Source organism: Notothenia coriiceps, unplaced genomic scaffold, assembly GCF_000735185.1.
Source record: "Notothenia coriiceps isolate Sejong01 unplaced genomic scaffold, NC01 NC01_scaffold00036513, whole genome shotgun sequence".
In the NCBI taxonomy this organism is placed as follows: Eukaryota; Metazoa; Chordata; class Actinopteri; order Perciformes; family Nototheniidae; genus Notothenia; species Notothenia coriiceps.
The window spans coordinates 291,302-309,114 of record NW_011369214.1 but is presented as its reverse complement, the minus strand read 5'-3'; the positions used below and the strand labels follow the sequence as shown (position 1 = coordinate 309,114).

General features: G+C 39.8%; 1 protein-coding gene across 1 annotated transcript in view; it reads right to left on the bottom strand.

Moving 5' to 3' along the window:
- The window catches only part of ncor1 (nuclear receptor corepressor 1), a 62,766-nt gene that overhangs the window by 25,221 nt on the left and 19,732 nt on the right, over positions 1–17,813 (bottom strand). The window contains exons 9-14 of the mRNA XM_010792638.1: positions 16,803–16,869; positions 13,220–13,392; positions 11,225–11,315; positions 9,934–10,112; positions 9,741–9,795; positions 9,196–9,297 (exon numbers count right to left, since the gene is read on the bottom strand). Of these exons, the coding sequence (XP_010790940.1) occupies positions 9,196–9,297; positions 9,741–9,795; positions 9,934–10,112; positions 11,225–11,315; positions 13,220–13,392; positions 16,803–16,869 (667 nt within the window). The remainder of the gene's footprint in view (positions 1–9,195; positions 9,298–9,740; positions 9,796–9,933; positions 10,113–11,224; positions 11,316–13,219; positions 13,393–16,802; positions 16,870–17,813) is intronic.

The window sequence follows — 17,813 nt, the reverse complement described above, 5'->3', positions numbered from 1 at the left end:
AATACAGGTACAGTCACAAAGTTATCTAGTAATTTACGCCAAGGATGTTACAACATCAAAAACTTTGTGGTCAAAACAGTGAAAATTACATTTTCCGACCAAATTCTACCACAGAGTAATAAACCACAGAAAAGACCAATAATTGGCAGGGGAACACACAATACTTCCCAACAAGACGTACATTTGCCAGACGTTTCAGTGTTGTTGGAAGTTTCATGTGGGACATCGCTCATTTGAGATTTGTGTCTTTTCTGGACAGATAAGACGGAGTCTTGCGGAGCACCCCTAAAGAAAAAAAAGGTAAAAAACGAAGGACCCAAGACACTGCAACAACTTGTGGGTTTAGTTATTGTTTAATGCCTAACCGGGTTTGCTGGTTAGCGGTCTCTGGAGTGTGTGCTCCTAGGGAACCGCATTTGATTGTCCACCGTCAGAGGAGATACTAAAACAACGATATAACATACAGAGAGAAAGACCTTGCGACACCATACGACGTCAATTATCTGCTCAACCCTACCGCCTCTTCCCCGAAGAGGCGTCTGTAGTAAGATGTCGTAATATTTCGGACAAAATGAGTTATCAGTTTCGGTGGCGTGACACCATACAGCACACAGCACTGCACACCAGCCGACACACCACCGTCACAACCACCACATCACGACGTCCGCTACTCACAAGGACGAACAAGAGCGACATGGCGGCTACCCCTGGAAAATTCTAAGTTCAGTCGCAACGAATTCTCACAGAGCATCGACCGGAAAAGGTATTTGGACACCAACACCTCTTAAATTCCAAAAGAACAAAAGACGAAACGGATTACGTGGCAGCTCCCTACACAACACCTAACTTCGACTGACAAACCTGAATTGTTGTTACGTTCACTCAGACCTCTCACTACTCAGTAAGATATCTACCAACCCTTCCTTCGTCCTGCCTTGCTCACTGCGCTTCCTCGTCACCTTACATCCCGCCTGCTTTGTTCCTTTCTTGGTGTTGGGACTACAGCTACTGTCTCAGTCGCCGCCGATCGAATAGCGACTCACAGACCGAACAAGCACCGGTAAAGGAGAAAGAGACAAGGGCCTCGCGCATTTTCTCTTCTCTCTCCACTTGCGACTCGCTAACTATTTTCGGGTGGGGGAGACTTTTCGACACATCCATGTCGGCAGGGTCGGTAGACGTCCGGGTGTCTTCCTCAGAGTCACACGCGACACCTCACGGTTTCGTTTTCTTCTTCGCGAGCCATCCGCTTAATCCTTAACGATTGGAGCTGCACTGGGTACCACGTATCTAATTCACGCACGTACACGCTTCTCTTTTTACACGCCGTGATTAGGTAAACCCGGCCGAATTCGCCCCGGGCTACTGGTGCGAAAGGCCTTATTACACGCGTTACGGCACCGGGCGGATACGGGAGATTGCCTCAAGAGAGGAACGGAAGATGAAGGGACCCAACGCACAGAGAACCGGGGAGATGACGGATGGGCTAAATGGAGGCGATACCTTTGTGACTCATACACCCCATATATTATGGTGTAAATGTTTTGTACGGCAATTTGACCTCACTTCTCGCTTTCCCTGAAAATACTGGTCGTTTACTCGAACGTCCATGCCAGTGACCGAAAACTTTCGTGACACAAACGAACACTCAACTAAATGGTTAAGACTGAGCCAGACATAGACGAACAAAGACATTGTAAAACCAGGCACGCAAGCATAAAAAAATGTGCCGAACAACGAGTCCGTCAACCGAAGAAGGATAAATGGAACCGCCGTACCTCCTCGTCAGTTTGAGCCGCGGATAAAATCCCGCGCCAATCACCATAAAAGATCGCCCCGTGCACGGTCAGTACGATGAAAAATAAATTGTCAGTTCGGTTTCGGACACCACTTCTACGCTACAATAATTACGAATACAAAACATCCGTGACAAATATTTCCTTGTTTAACAATCTTATGAAAAAAATTGCCCTTAAAAACATTCCAAAATTTCGCTAGGCGATATTGTCCTGAGAGAGGGTTCTTCCGACCGTTCGAATAGTACTTAGCTGGAACTCGTGTAATTTAAAGAGAAACGGCTGATATAGGGGTCTCTTTTATACACGAATTTATATTTTGCCACTACGTAGATGAAGAGCTCAGCGCATGTTATCTAGAAGTGAGCGAAGGGTATATAGATCTCTTCTTCATCGCTAATCTCTGATCTCGTCAGCGGGCACCAGTTTTGTATCACGCGGCGAATGGAAGGAGCAGCCTCGGGCATCAGTTCGCTGTACTAGAAACACTCTTATCGAGACGGAAGTCGTAACTTGTATGTGTGGTACGCCCCCAGAGGCCCGTTTGTTGTGGATCGATAGGAACGCGTTCGAGGCATCTTCGGTGCAGTCTTTATGAATCGCCCGATACTTAAGTGTGCGCTCTTACTCTCTCACGTAGAATAGTGTAGATTCGTACGCCGATACAAAGAAGACTATGTTATCTTTTCTGGGCGAAACTTAATAAGGCGTATGGTTCGCTCTGTTGATCATCTCGTGAGTTTCATTATTAATAAATACTCCTCGCTCCCCTGACTCGTCACTTCACAGTATAACCTAATACGCGCGCTACGCGCTCCGCGTGATGTTGCCGACCACAAACTTCGTGTTCGCCGGGCCCTCAAGCCTCACACGCCCTAAACGCAGGGACTTATGAATCGCGGCTTCTCTGTTAAGTGTATAACGTTTACAAATAGAGTTACGCCATTCATAGTTAATGAAATTTTCCACAGGTTTAGTAGGTCACTAACAACTTATTATGTTGAATATGAAGTCTTTTTGGCATCCACGGATATGTCCTTTGTTTTTGTTTTTTTCCTGAAATGAATAAAATCAAATGAACCGGCTCGAATCGCTACGTCTTTAAAACATACCGCTCCCCTATAACACTCCATGAAAAAGAACAAAAAAAAAAAACGTGGTCCACTAGGACAAATTGGTCAAAAATCTCGACAACGGTCACATAGGTTCAACGGATAGAATGTTTACTAAACTAAACGGCGATTTTGGTTTGTATATTTGACGTTTCGTTACTTTGTTCTTTTAATTAATTAACTGATCGAGACAATTAGTCGGTACCAATCGTCGTTTGTTTTACTTCTCTCTGTCTCCCATACACGGCTCCCTCCGGTCTCGTGCTTTAGACGTCGGAAAATAACGAACGTTTTTAACACTCAAATAGTTGTGTCTAGGAAAAGATTTAAACAAGACTGGATGTTGTTTTTTTCTTTTTTGAACGATCCGCGTAAAAACAACAAATTTGACGAATTATGTCTTGTGTGTCAAGGGATGTTTCTACAACAACCCATTGTACTGTTCTCTACGTTGCGTATTTGTCTTATGGACAACCTTTGTACATTGATATTATTTTCGGGACAAGACCACTTTGTTTCATTTCGGATTAGATAGGTAGAGTTACAACAAATTGTTTGAATATAAAATTTTAACAATTACATATATGTCGCAGTTTATAATGTCCATCTCTTTTACTGGACGTTGTCTAAAGACGACAAAAGATTGCGGATGAACGTTCGAGCGCATAGCATTTAACGAAATCGGTCACTTTCAGTAGTTCGTCAGTTTCAAAAGTAGTCAAACATTTAGACGCTGAGATACTCATATACAAAGGACGAACGGACTTCGGGCGATCAATTGGTCGACACGATTGACGACCGATTAACGAACTACAAAAAATGGGAAAAAGGAAACTGCTATTTTAAACAAGGTGGTTTCTAACGCGACTCAAAAGGTAGACGCGGACCTACTTCAACGATAATAATAAAGTTTTACTTTTACGTTACAACTAAACTGGGACCCCACCTATTACGACTGAACGATTACTACGTAAACAAATGGAACAAGCGTAAAGCTAGAGGAAAAAATCAGGAGCAAATTAGATTTTACACAAGTTTCTACCATACAAGACTAATTTTTCACAAAGTTTTCTCCGCTACCCGCTATATGTACGACATTACTAATAGCCGCGCATCACTTTAACAATTCAAATTTAGGCTTATCATGCAAAATTTACAGGAAAAAAAGACGTCACTTTAATCGAATTACGATTCCTACTCTATAGGAAGGTCCCCGGATGAGGACAACCATCCTTGTACCCTTCTCAACTGAAGACACCGAAAGACTAGTAAAAGGATATACAAGTTTAAGTAACGGTGAACCAACCTTAAGTGCGGCTTATACTCCCCCCTCTTATTAAAATTTTATGAGAGGTTTATTATAAATTGACGGTACCAGTACCATGTTTCTCGGAATAAACATTATTTTGTGGACATTGCTTGGTTGTCTTGGTGTACCCGGAAGTAAACTGCAAACCTCTAGTTAGATAACATCCCCGAGAGAGGCGAGAGGACACACCCTCTTCTCCGATCTTACGGCTGCTGAGAGCTGGTGGAGGTTTACGTTAATTAGTGGCCTCTGAGCAAGACTGGGTTGGTCTTGTCTTAAGAGTGACTTTCTCTACAATCCCCCTTATTAAGAACTAGATTTTGTCTTAGACGAGCGAGAGACGGTTTTTTCCAGATGGCACGAGATTTTGTAATACGAAACGTCTGATAGACGTATCAGTCATTATACTCAGTTTTTCAGGGTTTAAGGTTATAAACTGTGATAAGGAGAGACGTATGTAATTGACGTTGGAAGGAAACATCTCGACACCAAGGACGTTCCGCGAAGGGAATTTATTAGCGTTGTCAGGGAGAGACTGTAAGTACGTTTTTGAAACGGTCTTCTTGCGGAAAATTTGAGTGGATACTAGACCTTACGGAAGGATAAGACAAATCGTAGTTATATAAGTTTCTGTACCCAAATGGTAGTATGGGTTAGACGACGTTGGCAGTATGGCTCGCTCTCTTCCTTATACAAACAGGTGGTTCTGACGGTAGAAATGGGTTAGTATAAAAGATGGGATTTCTTCTTAGTAAATAGGTTTCACTGAATGTATGAGAGTTAATAGGTATCATGATGGCAGTGATCCACTTCGCTTATACCCCACTATCGACTAGGACTAAGGATTGCCCTAAAAGGGAGACTTAGCGGAGACTAACGCATCTGCGGTAATAATAGAGTGAATGAAACTCGGTGTCGGTGGGTAAGGGAGGAACGCTGAGCATAAAAGTAAAAGTGTAGAATAAAAATAACTGAAGACAACTCGCAGTTGCAGCTTACAAAGATTCACACCCCAATTTGGGAGTGATTCATTGCGATACACTTTTGTGTATAATGACTCACTCTCTATGCGTGGGTATGATAAGATGTGAAATTTGTGCCTTATCAATGGAGGTTCACACTCGTATACAGCTCTAGTTGGCTATTCGATGTGTAGTGTTCAATTCTATACTCGAATCTTGTAATCTCGGACAAGTTGCGTATATGACATAAAATACGCTTGACTTTATAATGTCCGCGGATAGATGTGTGGGAGCGTGGCGGTGTGGGTGGAGGGTTGGAGGAGTGGTGGAGGTGCCGCGAAGTTAAAGAGTGAACCAGAGCCGAATTAGCTAACCTTCTTGTTCTTTTCTATATATATACATATCACGGGAGTCTATGTTGTTTTATCGTAAATTTTTTTGTAAAGCAACTCGCAACTCCCCTATTCTCCAAGATTTTGCGATGTGAAGGGTATTTACCCATAGGTTTGTGCAACAGATGATTATAAGAGTTCCTGTCATTGGCTGTAAGTAATTTTGTTGTGGATTGACATTGATATCGCTCTCAAACGTTATAACAGACTTGTTATTTTTCTGTTAGACTTTAACATAAAAAAAATTTTCGCACCCCAATTCAATTAAAGACTCTATTGGTAGTCGAAAGCGCTCACGCGATACTATAAACTTTTAATGGTGGTCCGGCCTTTTTTTTAGACGGTGAGAGGAATGTCTCGGGGAGGAGGTTTGTGTGTGTTGCGGTGATACTAGGTTACTCCCGTGCTCTATTCAAAGCACGGTGTTCTACCTTCGACTGTCCGTCCGACAAAACCAGCGTGACCCGTTTATTGTTAAGAAATATTTTCAGTGGAAGTAGCTGGCACTAAATCCTACAGTTGCTTCAATTTGGTTTATTACATTATGAAGACAAAGTAAATATAAATGATCCTGTTTTATGACTTAAAAATATATACATCAGTTATTTATAGTTGTAATTTTTTTAATGCTGAGCTAATTTTGTTTTACTTTGTGTACAAACTATTGAATAAGTAATGTAAACATGTTATTTATGTATGCGTGTGTATGGCAAGCCGATTTAGCTTTTATTCATTTCTGGAGGATATCAAAAAAATCTATTCTTACTAGTAAGAATGCGAATTCTTGATATCAAAAATGTAATTCTTACTAGTAATAATGTTTATTTCTGATATCAAAAATTGAAATTTAGCTAGTTAGAATGCAAATTCTTGATATCAGAAATTGGTATTTTTACTAGTTCAAATTGAATTGCAACTAGTAACAATTGAATTACTGATATCAGAAATTGGCATTTGAACTAGTTCAAGTTCCAACTCCCATTGAAACGAACGAGAAAAACAATGCAAATCTCACTATTTAAAATCACATTTCTGATATCAGAAATACACATTACAACTGGTTACAATTGAATTTCTGATATCAAGAATTTGTATTCTAACTACCGTAATTTTCGGACTATAAGGCGTACCTGAATATAAGCCGCAGCAGCGGCATACCACTCTCGGTTCCACTTTTACTTTTGCGCGCTACCTGTCTCACTCTTTTCCGGCCTCCAGCTTTTCCTGCTGGAACCCGCCGCTTAAAGGTGGGGGTCCGCGGACCGGCCATAGAGCCCATAGAGTTAAAGGTGTTGGCCGTTAGCTGTAAAAATCCATAGATTAGCCGCACCGTTATATAAGCCGCAGCGTCGAAAAATAGGGAAAAAGGCGTGGCTTATAGTCCGAAAAGTACGGTAGTTAAAATTCAATTTTTTATATCAAGAATTTGCATTCTTACTAAGATTAGATTTTTTGACATCCTCCAGAAATGAATAAAAGCTAAATCGGCTCGCCATATGCGTGTCGATACTTAAGTACATGTACAATACTTGATCAAATGTACTTAGTTCAAATTCAACCAGTAAAAACAATTTACATCATATCAAATTTGCATGTTGGCAATGTTATCGCACATTCACATGTATAAAGCTCAGTGGTTGGGAACGAGAGGGCCCCAGTGCTGTTTATATAAGAGTCAGAAGATTCTGCGACAGATTTCTCATTGCAGTATTGGGATAATTGTAATTTATTTGAGTTAATTGGGGGGTTTAAAAGTAGTCTATTGATGTTTTAAGCAGTCCACTAGAGATGCTGATACTGGATCCTGTGTTAACATCTACAAATTAATATTTACCAATGTTCAAAAGTCTGATCCGAACAAGTGTTGGACCAACAATCCCAAGTGCCTGTCAGTCAGTAGAACATCCGAGAGAGAAAATGTATGTGCACCCTACAGTCACTCAAACAAAGCCCAGAGTACTTCTCAAACATGAATGGACAACAACAACAACAAAAATGTGCCCTTGTGTAATGTTATCCTGGCTGATTATGAATGCACAGAAATACCTTTTTCCACACTTGGCACTATGTCACAGAAATGTCTCTTAAATGCCAGTGGGTCCATACTATGAATGGTGCAAAAAGTGAAAGGCTAAACATATGGCGGGTGAATCACCCATGAAGAAATAGTACCAGTCACTATCTTTACGTTCCAGATGTAATCATGAACTCACGCGCCCTCGACCCCCTCACATTAAAGACACAACCGATCCACTGTGTCACACAGCTGATGTACCCGACGCAGAGACAGAATGTCCTGTACAAGGACTATGGGTTGGTGAAGTAAGGAAGAGACAGGAAAGAGGAAAACATCCAACAGAATGAGTTAAATCAATATTTAATGTCTGCCAAGAGTGTTTTGCAAGATGGTGCAGCTTTATTTTTGCTGGATTTTAGTGCAAGACTACGGTTATATAAAGCCCTTTAAACAATCTGCGTACAATGAAATATCTCCACAGCTGTCATTTTATATGTCTCACTTTGGCATCTACAAAGTTCACATTCCAGATTTGACAGTCATTTCAGTGAGGTCAGTTTGTCTCTATACTTTATACTGGGACATATCAATCTTTATGGCGCCACGTGCAGCAGAATAAGCAATAGGATTGGACAGTTGGTTGTGTCTGAAATGAATCCAGCTTCTTATACATTATATATTATAATAGTACACATATCTAATGTGTCCCAAGATTCCCTGTGTTCTGAATGTTACCCTCGCCCTGTCTGACCTCTTGGCGCCACAGTGTGTGTTGAATATATGCCAATACTGTGCTTATAGGAGCTTAACACAGTACATTACAGCTGAGTATATTGTGTGTGTCTATGCATGCAAATGTGTTTATAATGGATTTGAAACAGGGCTGCAACTAACAATTATTTTCATTATCGATTCATCTGCTGATTAGGTGGAGGAAATAAATCAGCTTTACTGCTGGTTTATTCTCACTATAGCCTGGCCATTTATGTATATTTAAAACTCTAACTGTACAGAACTGTACTGTATAGAAATATTTTTTCAACACCAGACTTTGCCAAAATGATAATTTAGAGTGACAACATCAGTTTCCTCCTATTTCAAACTCCTATTTTTATAGCTAAATGTTATATTTATTCTATATTTGACTGTTCCTATATTCTACTTTTCACAGATAATGTTTATGTATCTTTTGGACAAACAAGTGAGTCAAACTGTAACTGTATCACATAGTCCCAGGGTTGCTTGCTTATAAATAAAGAAAAGGAAAGTTGTGCAAACGCTGCTTCCTGGTTCAACCCCTCCCCCATAAATAATGACAGTAATGTAGGGGGAAAATCCAAAGCACTTGGTTCCATAAATAGGTGTGGCACATATGTGATACATGTGATAGACATAGATCTGTCATTAACTAGAAGCTTTCAGTAAGCCAAGGAGACGTGGAACAGGTGTGGCAAAGTCACACAAACCCAATGCTGTGATTAAACATGACTATCACATCCACGGCCACATGACATTTGTTTCCATTGCAGCCCCATGGAAATCTATCGTTTGCTCTATATGGTTTGGAAAACACTTAAAATAGATATTTAGTGATGTCTCACATTTACCTGGTTGCGTCCTCTCCGTCTGCCATAGTTCCGCCTCACCAGCGTCTTGTAGTTGTGGTTCTTCTTGGTCAAGTAGTAGTAAAGGACACAGTCGGCAACACACTGAAATAGGAAAAGGAATATTTTGATCATATGCAGTGAAACTGGATGGAACTTTCTGTTAACTAAGTGACAATTAATCCATCCATTATGTTATAGCTGAATCAAGTAGGCCACAAAATGTCAGAAAATAGTCAAGCCAGTTTCTTACTAAATATCCAAAACCTTAAGACATTTTGTTAAAAATACTATAAAACACAGAAAAAAAAAGAAATACCCATATTTAAAAAGGCTAAAAACTGGACCAATGACCAAAGGATGAAAGATAATGTTGAAAGTAGTGTTAAGTGTATGAATATGTATCTACTATTTATTTTAAATAAAAATGCATTAAAGCCTGTTGGATTCAATCAAATTTAGTATGGAAAGTAGTTTATGGTCTTAAAACCCAAAGAGTAAAATATAGATAACATTAAATTCTGAAATACACAGGATCTCAAACTTACCTTTCTCTCCAAATAAGAGGCAATAAGGCCAAAGTTCTTTGGGTGTTGGACAAACCTAGAAAGAGATGCCAGTCATTACTCATGTGCCAAATCCAAAAATATATTAGTGCAAGGCTGAGGTCGCCATTAGAGCCTGTACACAATATCCACACTGCAGACATCCTGCGCCACAAAAAAGTAAAACACAACTCACTTCTCCTTAAAGATCTCCTTCTCATGTTCGGTCCAAACATTCATAAACTGCCGGGCTTTGTACACCTTCATAGGGTCATCCATCAGGCCGTTCATGTTGATGAACCTCACTCTCCTCTGCTCAGTGTCGTACATCATGGGCGGGATGACTGACATCTGTCTCATCTGTTTCTCGTTGTTCTGTGGAGCACGGACAAAGATAGTCACTCCAATAGTCTCCCTTGTTTAGTTAACCGCCTTTCTGCCTCTGTGAGTTGTTTGAATGAAATGTATTCTAGATGATGCAATTGAAACGCTGCAGAGAACTCTCCCTCTTAAAAGACACAAACTGTGACACTTCTATTTAGGCTGTTGTCATCCAGCCATGCTGTTGTACATTTACACTTTAATATATGCAGTGTTGGGACCAAAAATAACGGCGTTACAGTAACGCCGTTATTTTTGGCTGTAACTAGTACTCCAACGCGTTATTTTTTAAATTCAGTAACTCAGTTACCGCTACTACATGGTGCATTACTCCGTTAATTTTTTTTATATAGTCTCGGCTCCCAGACGTTGGTGAGCGGCGCCAACAGCGAGGCGAACAGAGATGAGAACTGTACTTAAGTACAGTACTTGAGTAAATGTACTTAGATACTTCCTGTGTCACATGCGGAGACGCGCTGTGGGCGTGTTTGTGTTTACTAACGAGACTATCATGGCGGCGGCGGAGCTCAAGTCGAGTTTTTCCGCCTGGAGATATTCTCACTATTTCACTTTTGTCGAGCACAAAGAAATAACGTTTTAGTTAAATGTAAGTTGTGTCTTGGCGGGTCAAAGATCCTATCTACTGCCCAAAACAGCAATTCAAATCTGTTGAAACATCTGCAGAAACAATATGCTGGGACGAAGCTAGTAGCCTAGCTAAGACCACAGACCCAGACTCATCCGACGCCACTCCACCTCCACCTAAGCAACAGCGGCTGGATTTTAACCGAGGGACTGCTAGCCAGGGAAAAGTTGATAAAGCCATTGCACGGTATGTTGTAGAACACATGCAGGCTATTTACTATTTCTATTGCTATTTCTTGATCAACAGATTGTATTATTCTCCAATGCAATAACAGTACTGAAATGAAGGCTATAAGGGCATTAATGGGAGCCCTTTTTTTAAGTTTTTGATGGTAAGTAATCAGTAAAGTAACTGAGTTACTTTTGAAATGAAGTAACTGGTAATGGTAACTAGTTACTGGTTTTCAGTAACTAGCACAACGCTGAATATATGTAATAAAGGCTCTCCAGATAATACCCACCTCCTGCTCAGAAAGGCCATCTATGATTTCAGAAATCTCATGCTCGCTTCTTGCGATTGTCGCAGAAAGGCCTGTTCCTCTTTGTCCAACCCTGCAGGAAACAGAGACAAACAAATGTTACATTTTAATTTTTTAAATGACACATTACATTTGTATGATGAGCCAAGACTTAACAGTAGCCTCCCATTATTTTCCTTTAAAGAGGAAATGTGATTTCCCGGTTTCCGTGAAAAAAGCGTCACGAGTAAGCTTTGGAACTTTAAAAACGTTTTCAACAAACAGAATCAAGTACACATTATTAATACATAAGAGTCTCTTGAACAAGTAATTAACGACTTCCTTATGCACGGTCTGGCTGTCAGCTTTAAGTGCTGACATGCAAACTATTTACTTGGAACATTTCCGCTGGACCTTGACCCCGTCTCCCACCCTTCCCAGAGGCACCTAGACGACCAGCAGCTCTGCACAAAATAGGCAACTACACACCACCGTGTGCCCTGTATTTAGATGCTAGATGAACAGACATCTTAAATAATGGAAGAGACTATTTCAGTGTCACGGCTCAGTTACAGGACAAATCTAAATTATCTAAGCATCAAAAGATTTCTAGAGTAAAAATGGTTTCACTCTACAGTCTCCGTCTTTGACCACGTCCTCACACTCAGTAGATCCTTCAGGTTTATAATAACTGAGTTTACTTCAGTCCTTTGATGCTCTGCAATTTGAGGTCAGGATGTCTACTTCAAGAGCGAAACATCCACTCTGTTACCAGTATTAAACAGAAACAGTGCTGGGCAATAAGACCCTAGAAAAAGTTAGCAATATAGTTTTTCTCCTTCAAACAGCTAACGTATCTGTATAAAAGCTAAAACAATTACTCTGAAAATTAATCAGTTTTGATGATTTTCTTAAATCATAATTTTAGTAATATCCGAAGCAAAATGGCCAGAAGAAAATGACTGGTTAAAGCTCATAAAATGTAAACATTTCTCTTGTAATAACAAACTACTTTTATTAGGGTTTTGCAATTTGTTTCTACATTTAAAGGTCACCTATCATGCAATATGTAGGCAATAGCATAGGTCTCAGATATATAAAAATGTATAAAAAAACATGTCTATGAAGTGTTTTGCTCAAAATACCAAACAGATCCCCCATTCTAGCCAAGCCTCATATCCCTCTATTTCACTTCCTGTTACTAAAGTGCTGATTTGTGGTATAAAGCTTTGAAAAAAAAGAAAAAGAGGGGGCAGAGCTTATGCCTGCTTATGCGGGACCCTGCAGATACTGTCTAAAATAAATGCTGCGGTGATGAAACGCCAAAACCACATCAAGGATTATTTCTGAAACGTTATGGAGCTCAAAGGCTTTCTCTCTATTGCTGGTTTACCACAAGGTGAGTTCCTTTTTATTTCCTGCTTCTTCACACATGCGCTCTCTCCAGTACTGGTTAGCTCTGAGTGTTAGCGATGCTTGCTAATGTAAACAAAGGCCATATTATGTTCAAAACACGTCGAGCATTGATTCTGTGGGTGCCATCCGATATGACGTAAATATCATATCGGATGGCAAATCTAGATCAGCTCGTTGTAGCCCCGTTTTTCAGAGATTTGCGCACGGAGGAAAAGAGAGAGGGTTTTATTTTCTGACACTTTGTGAGTTCCCTGACATGCCGGGGACACACATTTATGTATAAAAGACATCAAAAGGGGAATTTTGCATGATAGGTCCCCTTTAAATGTCATTTGTTTGACAAACAATCCATAAATTAATTGTGGAAATAGTCAGGTTATGGATAGTCAATAATGAAAATAATCCTAAAATGCCACCTGAAAAAAAATGTATTGTGTTGATGTAAATCAACCAATATGCACTATAGAAAGGAGTAGAAAAAGGCGAGATTTGTGAGCTTCTGAACCATGAACCAATATTAACAGAAACAAAAATAGGGGTATAATGTCTCTATGTGGACGGTTCACAGGTAAACCGGTTTACCTCTGGAATCGCTCCTGTTGCTCTCTCTGCTTGCGGATCTCGGGGAATTGCCTTTCGTAATACTCCCGTGTTCTGCCATCTTTGGCTTTGCGTCTGGGGTTATTCTCCATTCGATCAACCTTCTTCTCCCACGCCTCCATCAGCTGGTCGTAGCGCTGGCAGATCTTCTGTTCCTGTGAGCACAGTGTGGGAAACCAATGGGATATCAGGAGTGGGTTCCTGGCCTCTATCACTATAGTAAGAGCCAAAATGTCTTCCTGCCAAACCATGAGCCAAAAAGAACCTTTTTGTATAAAATATATATAAATAAAATCTGCATGTACACTGTTCTTTTAAACCACCGACTGTAATGCGGATTAAAAGGGTATTGAGATATGTCAGTCCTATAAGTTTGACTTACTTAAAAATAAAGGCTTTTTTGGGAAAAACCTTTCAAATAGATTTCCCTGAATGAATAAAACTGATTCTAAATTACAGTACATGCAATTTGTATTATGGTATATGGATTCTCAGGTTTCTATTGAAGCAACAGTCAGCGCTCAGTTTTTTTGAAGGTAGAGTAGATGAAACACTTCGGAGCTGTACTAAATAGTTTGAAGCTTCTTTTGCAACGTTGAAAAACTGAAAATGTTTAGATTTGACAGTTTTTTTTGCATGTCTATTCAATCTGTTTTAACCTGGTAATTATGCAGACCAACTGCACATGGCAGCTGTGATGTTGTATGTTAATCTTTTAAATAACTGCCTAACTCAGCATCCTGACTAAGGCACAGCTTTTTTCAGAAGCAGCTTTTCTGTTGACAAATAGTTTTCAAGTGCTTGTTTAGTGGGAATGCTGTTAACATGTTTAGTGGGAATGCTGTTAACAGCATTCCAACTAACTGTTCTTCTACGCACGAAAAGTTTATTATCCCGCGACTTATTTTGCCGCGCTTCTTCTCCCGCATTGAACATCGCAGAAACTCCGTTCAAACATCAAAACGTTCAGCTCGGTCAGGAATCGATGGCTATTACTTTTCTCATTCATAACTTTCATAATTCCAGAGATACATACCATAATTCATCACATTTTTAACATTTGAACTTTAACATTGCGCAGCTCGTTAAGGCAGAGTGCGTGATGTCAGAGTTAGAGTGGAGAACAGTTTGAAATTTGCCTTACTATATTTTTTTAAAACTGCCATAATTCCCAAACCCTACATTCCTGAGACATAATTTTTCATGACAAATGTAGGAAAACATCCCGCAGCTTGAAAAATGACAAATAATTAAGCAAAAATAATTAAACAAAGTGCCTCTTGAGGGCATGAAGTGACAAAAACGTTCAACATGTCTCCATTAAAGCCCATTGTAATTTCAGGCAGATATTTCCTCACAGCAGCAGCCGCACACCTTTAGTTAAACTGCCAAAAAGGCCACATTATTAACCCGAAAGTACACAAAAATTACACTTCAGATACTCAACTTCCTTGACATGCTTCACGTTTTGAAATTTCACAGATATCTGTTACGGTTCTTCCACAAAACGTTCACATGTAAGAGGTTCATCTCTCATTCAGAACAATGAAGCCTTTGAAGTCTAGGCACCTCGTTAGCTCAACTATAAACACCTGTGCAATGGAACACGATGATGTCATCACTCCAACTGACATGCTCAGAGCAGCAGACTTCAGATAGCAGTGTGCAAACAGTCCAGCCGTGAAGACATCTACGGGACAGTTTTTGAGATTTCTTCAAATGCTCGCCTTCATACACGGTTTTCTCATAACTTCAGTGAAACTGCTCCAAACGCCCCAAAACTTCACAGGTTTGGTAACAATGCAGCCATCAACGCATCTAAACGTATTATGAGGTGTCATCAAATGCCGTTGCCATGGCGACAGATCATTCGCCATCAAGTTAGTTCAGAAGTTTGCGGTTCAAATATTCTGCTGCTATTCCAAGCCTTTTCACTTTATTTTCTTCTCTCATCACACATTCAAGCCCCCAGTGTTCATGTATCATTTCAATCTAAATTATCCACTTTTTTTCTTACACATTACATTTCAACAGTTTAGCGTCAGATTTTCAGCATAAAGCATTCCCACTAGCAATTTCTTCAGGAATTGCATTCTCTAGTTTAAATTGGTGTTTCAATGAGCACTAAGCCATGACGTGAAAGGGGTGGAAGGGTTCACATATTAAGTTAAGATATGGAAAGACTCCTTTATTGGGAGGACAATACAGCTTTGTATTGTCCACTCTCTGCAGCAGGGGACCAACAATTCACCTTCCTCTTGGCACTTAGCCATTTGCACTCTGCCATTGTTTAGAGACCAAAGGGTCCGTTTCCGACAGGGAACAGGCAAAGAAAGGTAGGTTGCACTAAGCCATTGCAATACAAAAAAAAGCCCTGTTGTTGTTTCAACATGGGGTGATTCTGAAATATTTAAATTTGCTGGATAGTAAGAAAAAAGCCAGAGGGACAGTCGATTGGCTGGCGTATTTCTCTGTTATTCAATGTGACCATATTTATTGTTATGCTGGCAACAAAAGCACTTCTTGGCCCGCACAATACTTTTCAACAAACAGGGGAAACCAAGGCATTTCCTGTAGTACAAATACATCAAGGCATTATTTCTATAAGCCATGCTAAAAGCAGGATGGCAAATGGGGTCAGTCGGTTCACCACTCTGCTTAAGACTGAAATATGTCAACAACTTGAGTGCCATGAACTTTTGTAGTCCTCCATGGTCCTTAGAGAATAGCCGCCCGTAGTGGCTGGTGGTTTAATTAAAATGTCTTGAAATTACTTTGGTGGTCCCTTAAATGTTATTATCACATCAAACTTTTAATTGTCTAACACTTTTGTCTAATACCAAAAAGTTAATAACACTCCCATCACTCTTAGCTGTTATTGTTTTTAGGGTTAATTAGCTAATGCTCGCAAAAAAGCATTTAGCTCAAGTACATCCTTACAGAGCTGCAGATTCTAAGACTATAAAGCATTGTCACTGCAGCCCTAATTTTTTGTCACACTACACAGACACCTCGTAATTACATTACATGTTACTTGTTAGACGCTTTTATCCAAATCCCCACAGGAGCAATTTGGGGTGAAGTGTCTTGCCCAGGGACACAACGACATGCTGACTGCAGTGGGGTTTGAACCTGCGACCCCCTGATCCCAACACCAAGGCTCTATCCACTGCACCACACGCCTCCCTTACAGGAGTTTCTTTTTAATATGTATTAGATACAAGTACATTTAAGATGACAAGCAGTATAAAAGCAGAGTTCTCTCCGGGTGTGTGACGCATACAAAAATTGCAAATGTAATAGTGTATCTAGTGTGTCAATATTACATTGGCTTAAGTAAACAGGGAAGATACCACTTATCAAAAGCTTTAACAATCCCAATAATATTGCGCCCGGTCAGCTGAAGGCAGCAGAGTGCAAACAGTCGACCAGGTATGGAGTGACAACCATAGGTGACAACACGACTATGGAAATGGGTGGAGCCTCTAATGTGTCTTGTGTCCAGAGTCCCGACACAAACACATAGAACTTCCACAATGCTTATCTGATAGCCTGGGACACTTACCCTCTGCTTACGAGCGTGGTTCCTCCTCTTAAAGAACAGAATCAGCTTCTTCCTCATCACTTGGTTGCTAAAAGAGAACAACACTTAAAATCAGTAAAAATATGATATTACTGTGTTTACCAGAAAAGGTTTGGGTATTTACAATAAAGCATATGAAGCTGGCTAACACAAAAATAGTATTGTCCCAGAAGATACTCCAGCAACAAAACTTAGTCAGTACAAAGGGAAGTCTGGGAATCTACTTCCAGGAAGAAAAAACCACTCTTTTTAAATAGTACTATTGTAATAAAACCTTAAAAATAGTTAAGAATGGATTTATCTCCTTTGACCGACTAATTCTCTATATTAAAGCTGCTATTAAAAGCTGCAAATGTACACAATTAATTAATATGCAGAAAATGTATCTGCAACAACTTTGATGAATGAGTGTTTTTTTAAGTAATAGCTTGAGCAAAAATGCCAAAAGAAAAACACTGGTTCCAGCTTCCAAGATGGGAGTTTTTGCTGTTTCTGTCTTCTGATAATAAACTGAATTTCTTTGTGTTTCGGACTGAAAGTTAAAAATAATAATAATGGCAGACAGTTTAAATATGTAAACTTTGGCTCACAAGAATTGTTGTGGTTTTTTTTTACAATTTCTGGACATTTTCAGACAAATTGATGAATTAAATAATTGAGGAGGTAATTGTCAGATTAATCTTTAATGAAAAGTAGTCCCTTCAAGTAGTACAAGTTTTCCATCTGAAAGTGTGTTAACGAATTGAGCTTGATTTATTTTCCAGCACATTTTCAAATGGATAATTGACATCACTGTTTTTTTTGCACTGCTGCAGCTAAAACAAACTGAACTAGGGCTGTGCAATTAATCGTATTTTAATCTCGATTACGATTTTGGCTTGCAACGATTATGAAAACAACGTAATCGAAAAAAACGATTATTTTGCCGCATTCCCTTTCGCAATGATGCTCTCAATTTGTCTTGCGTTATACATCCTGCACCCCCCCCCCCCC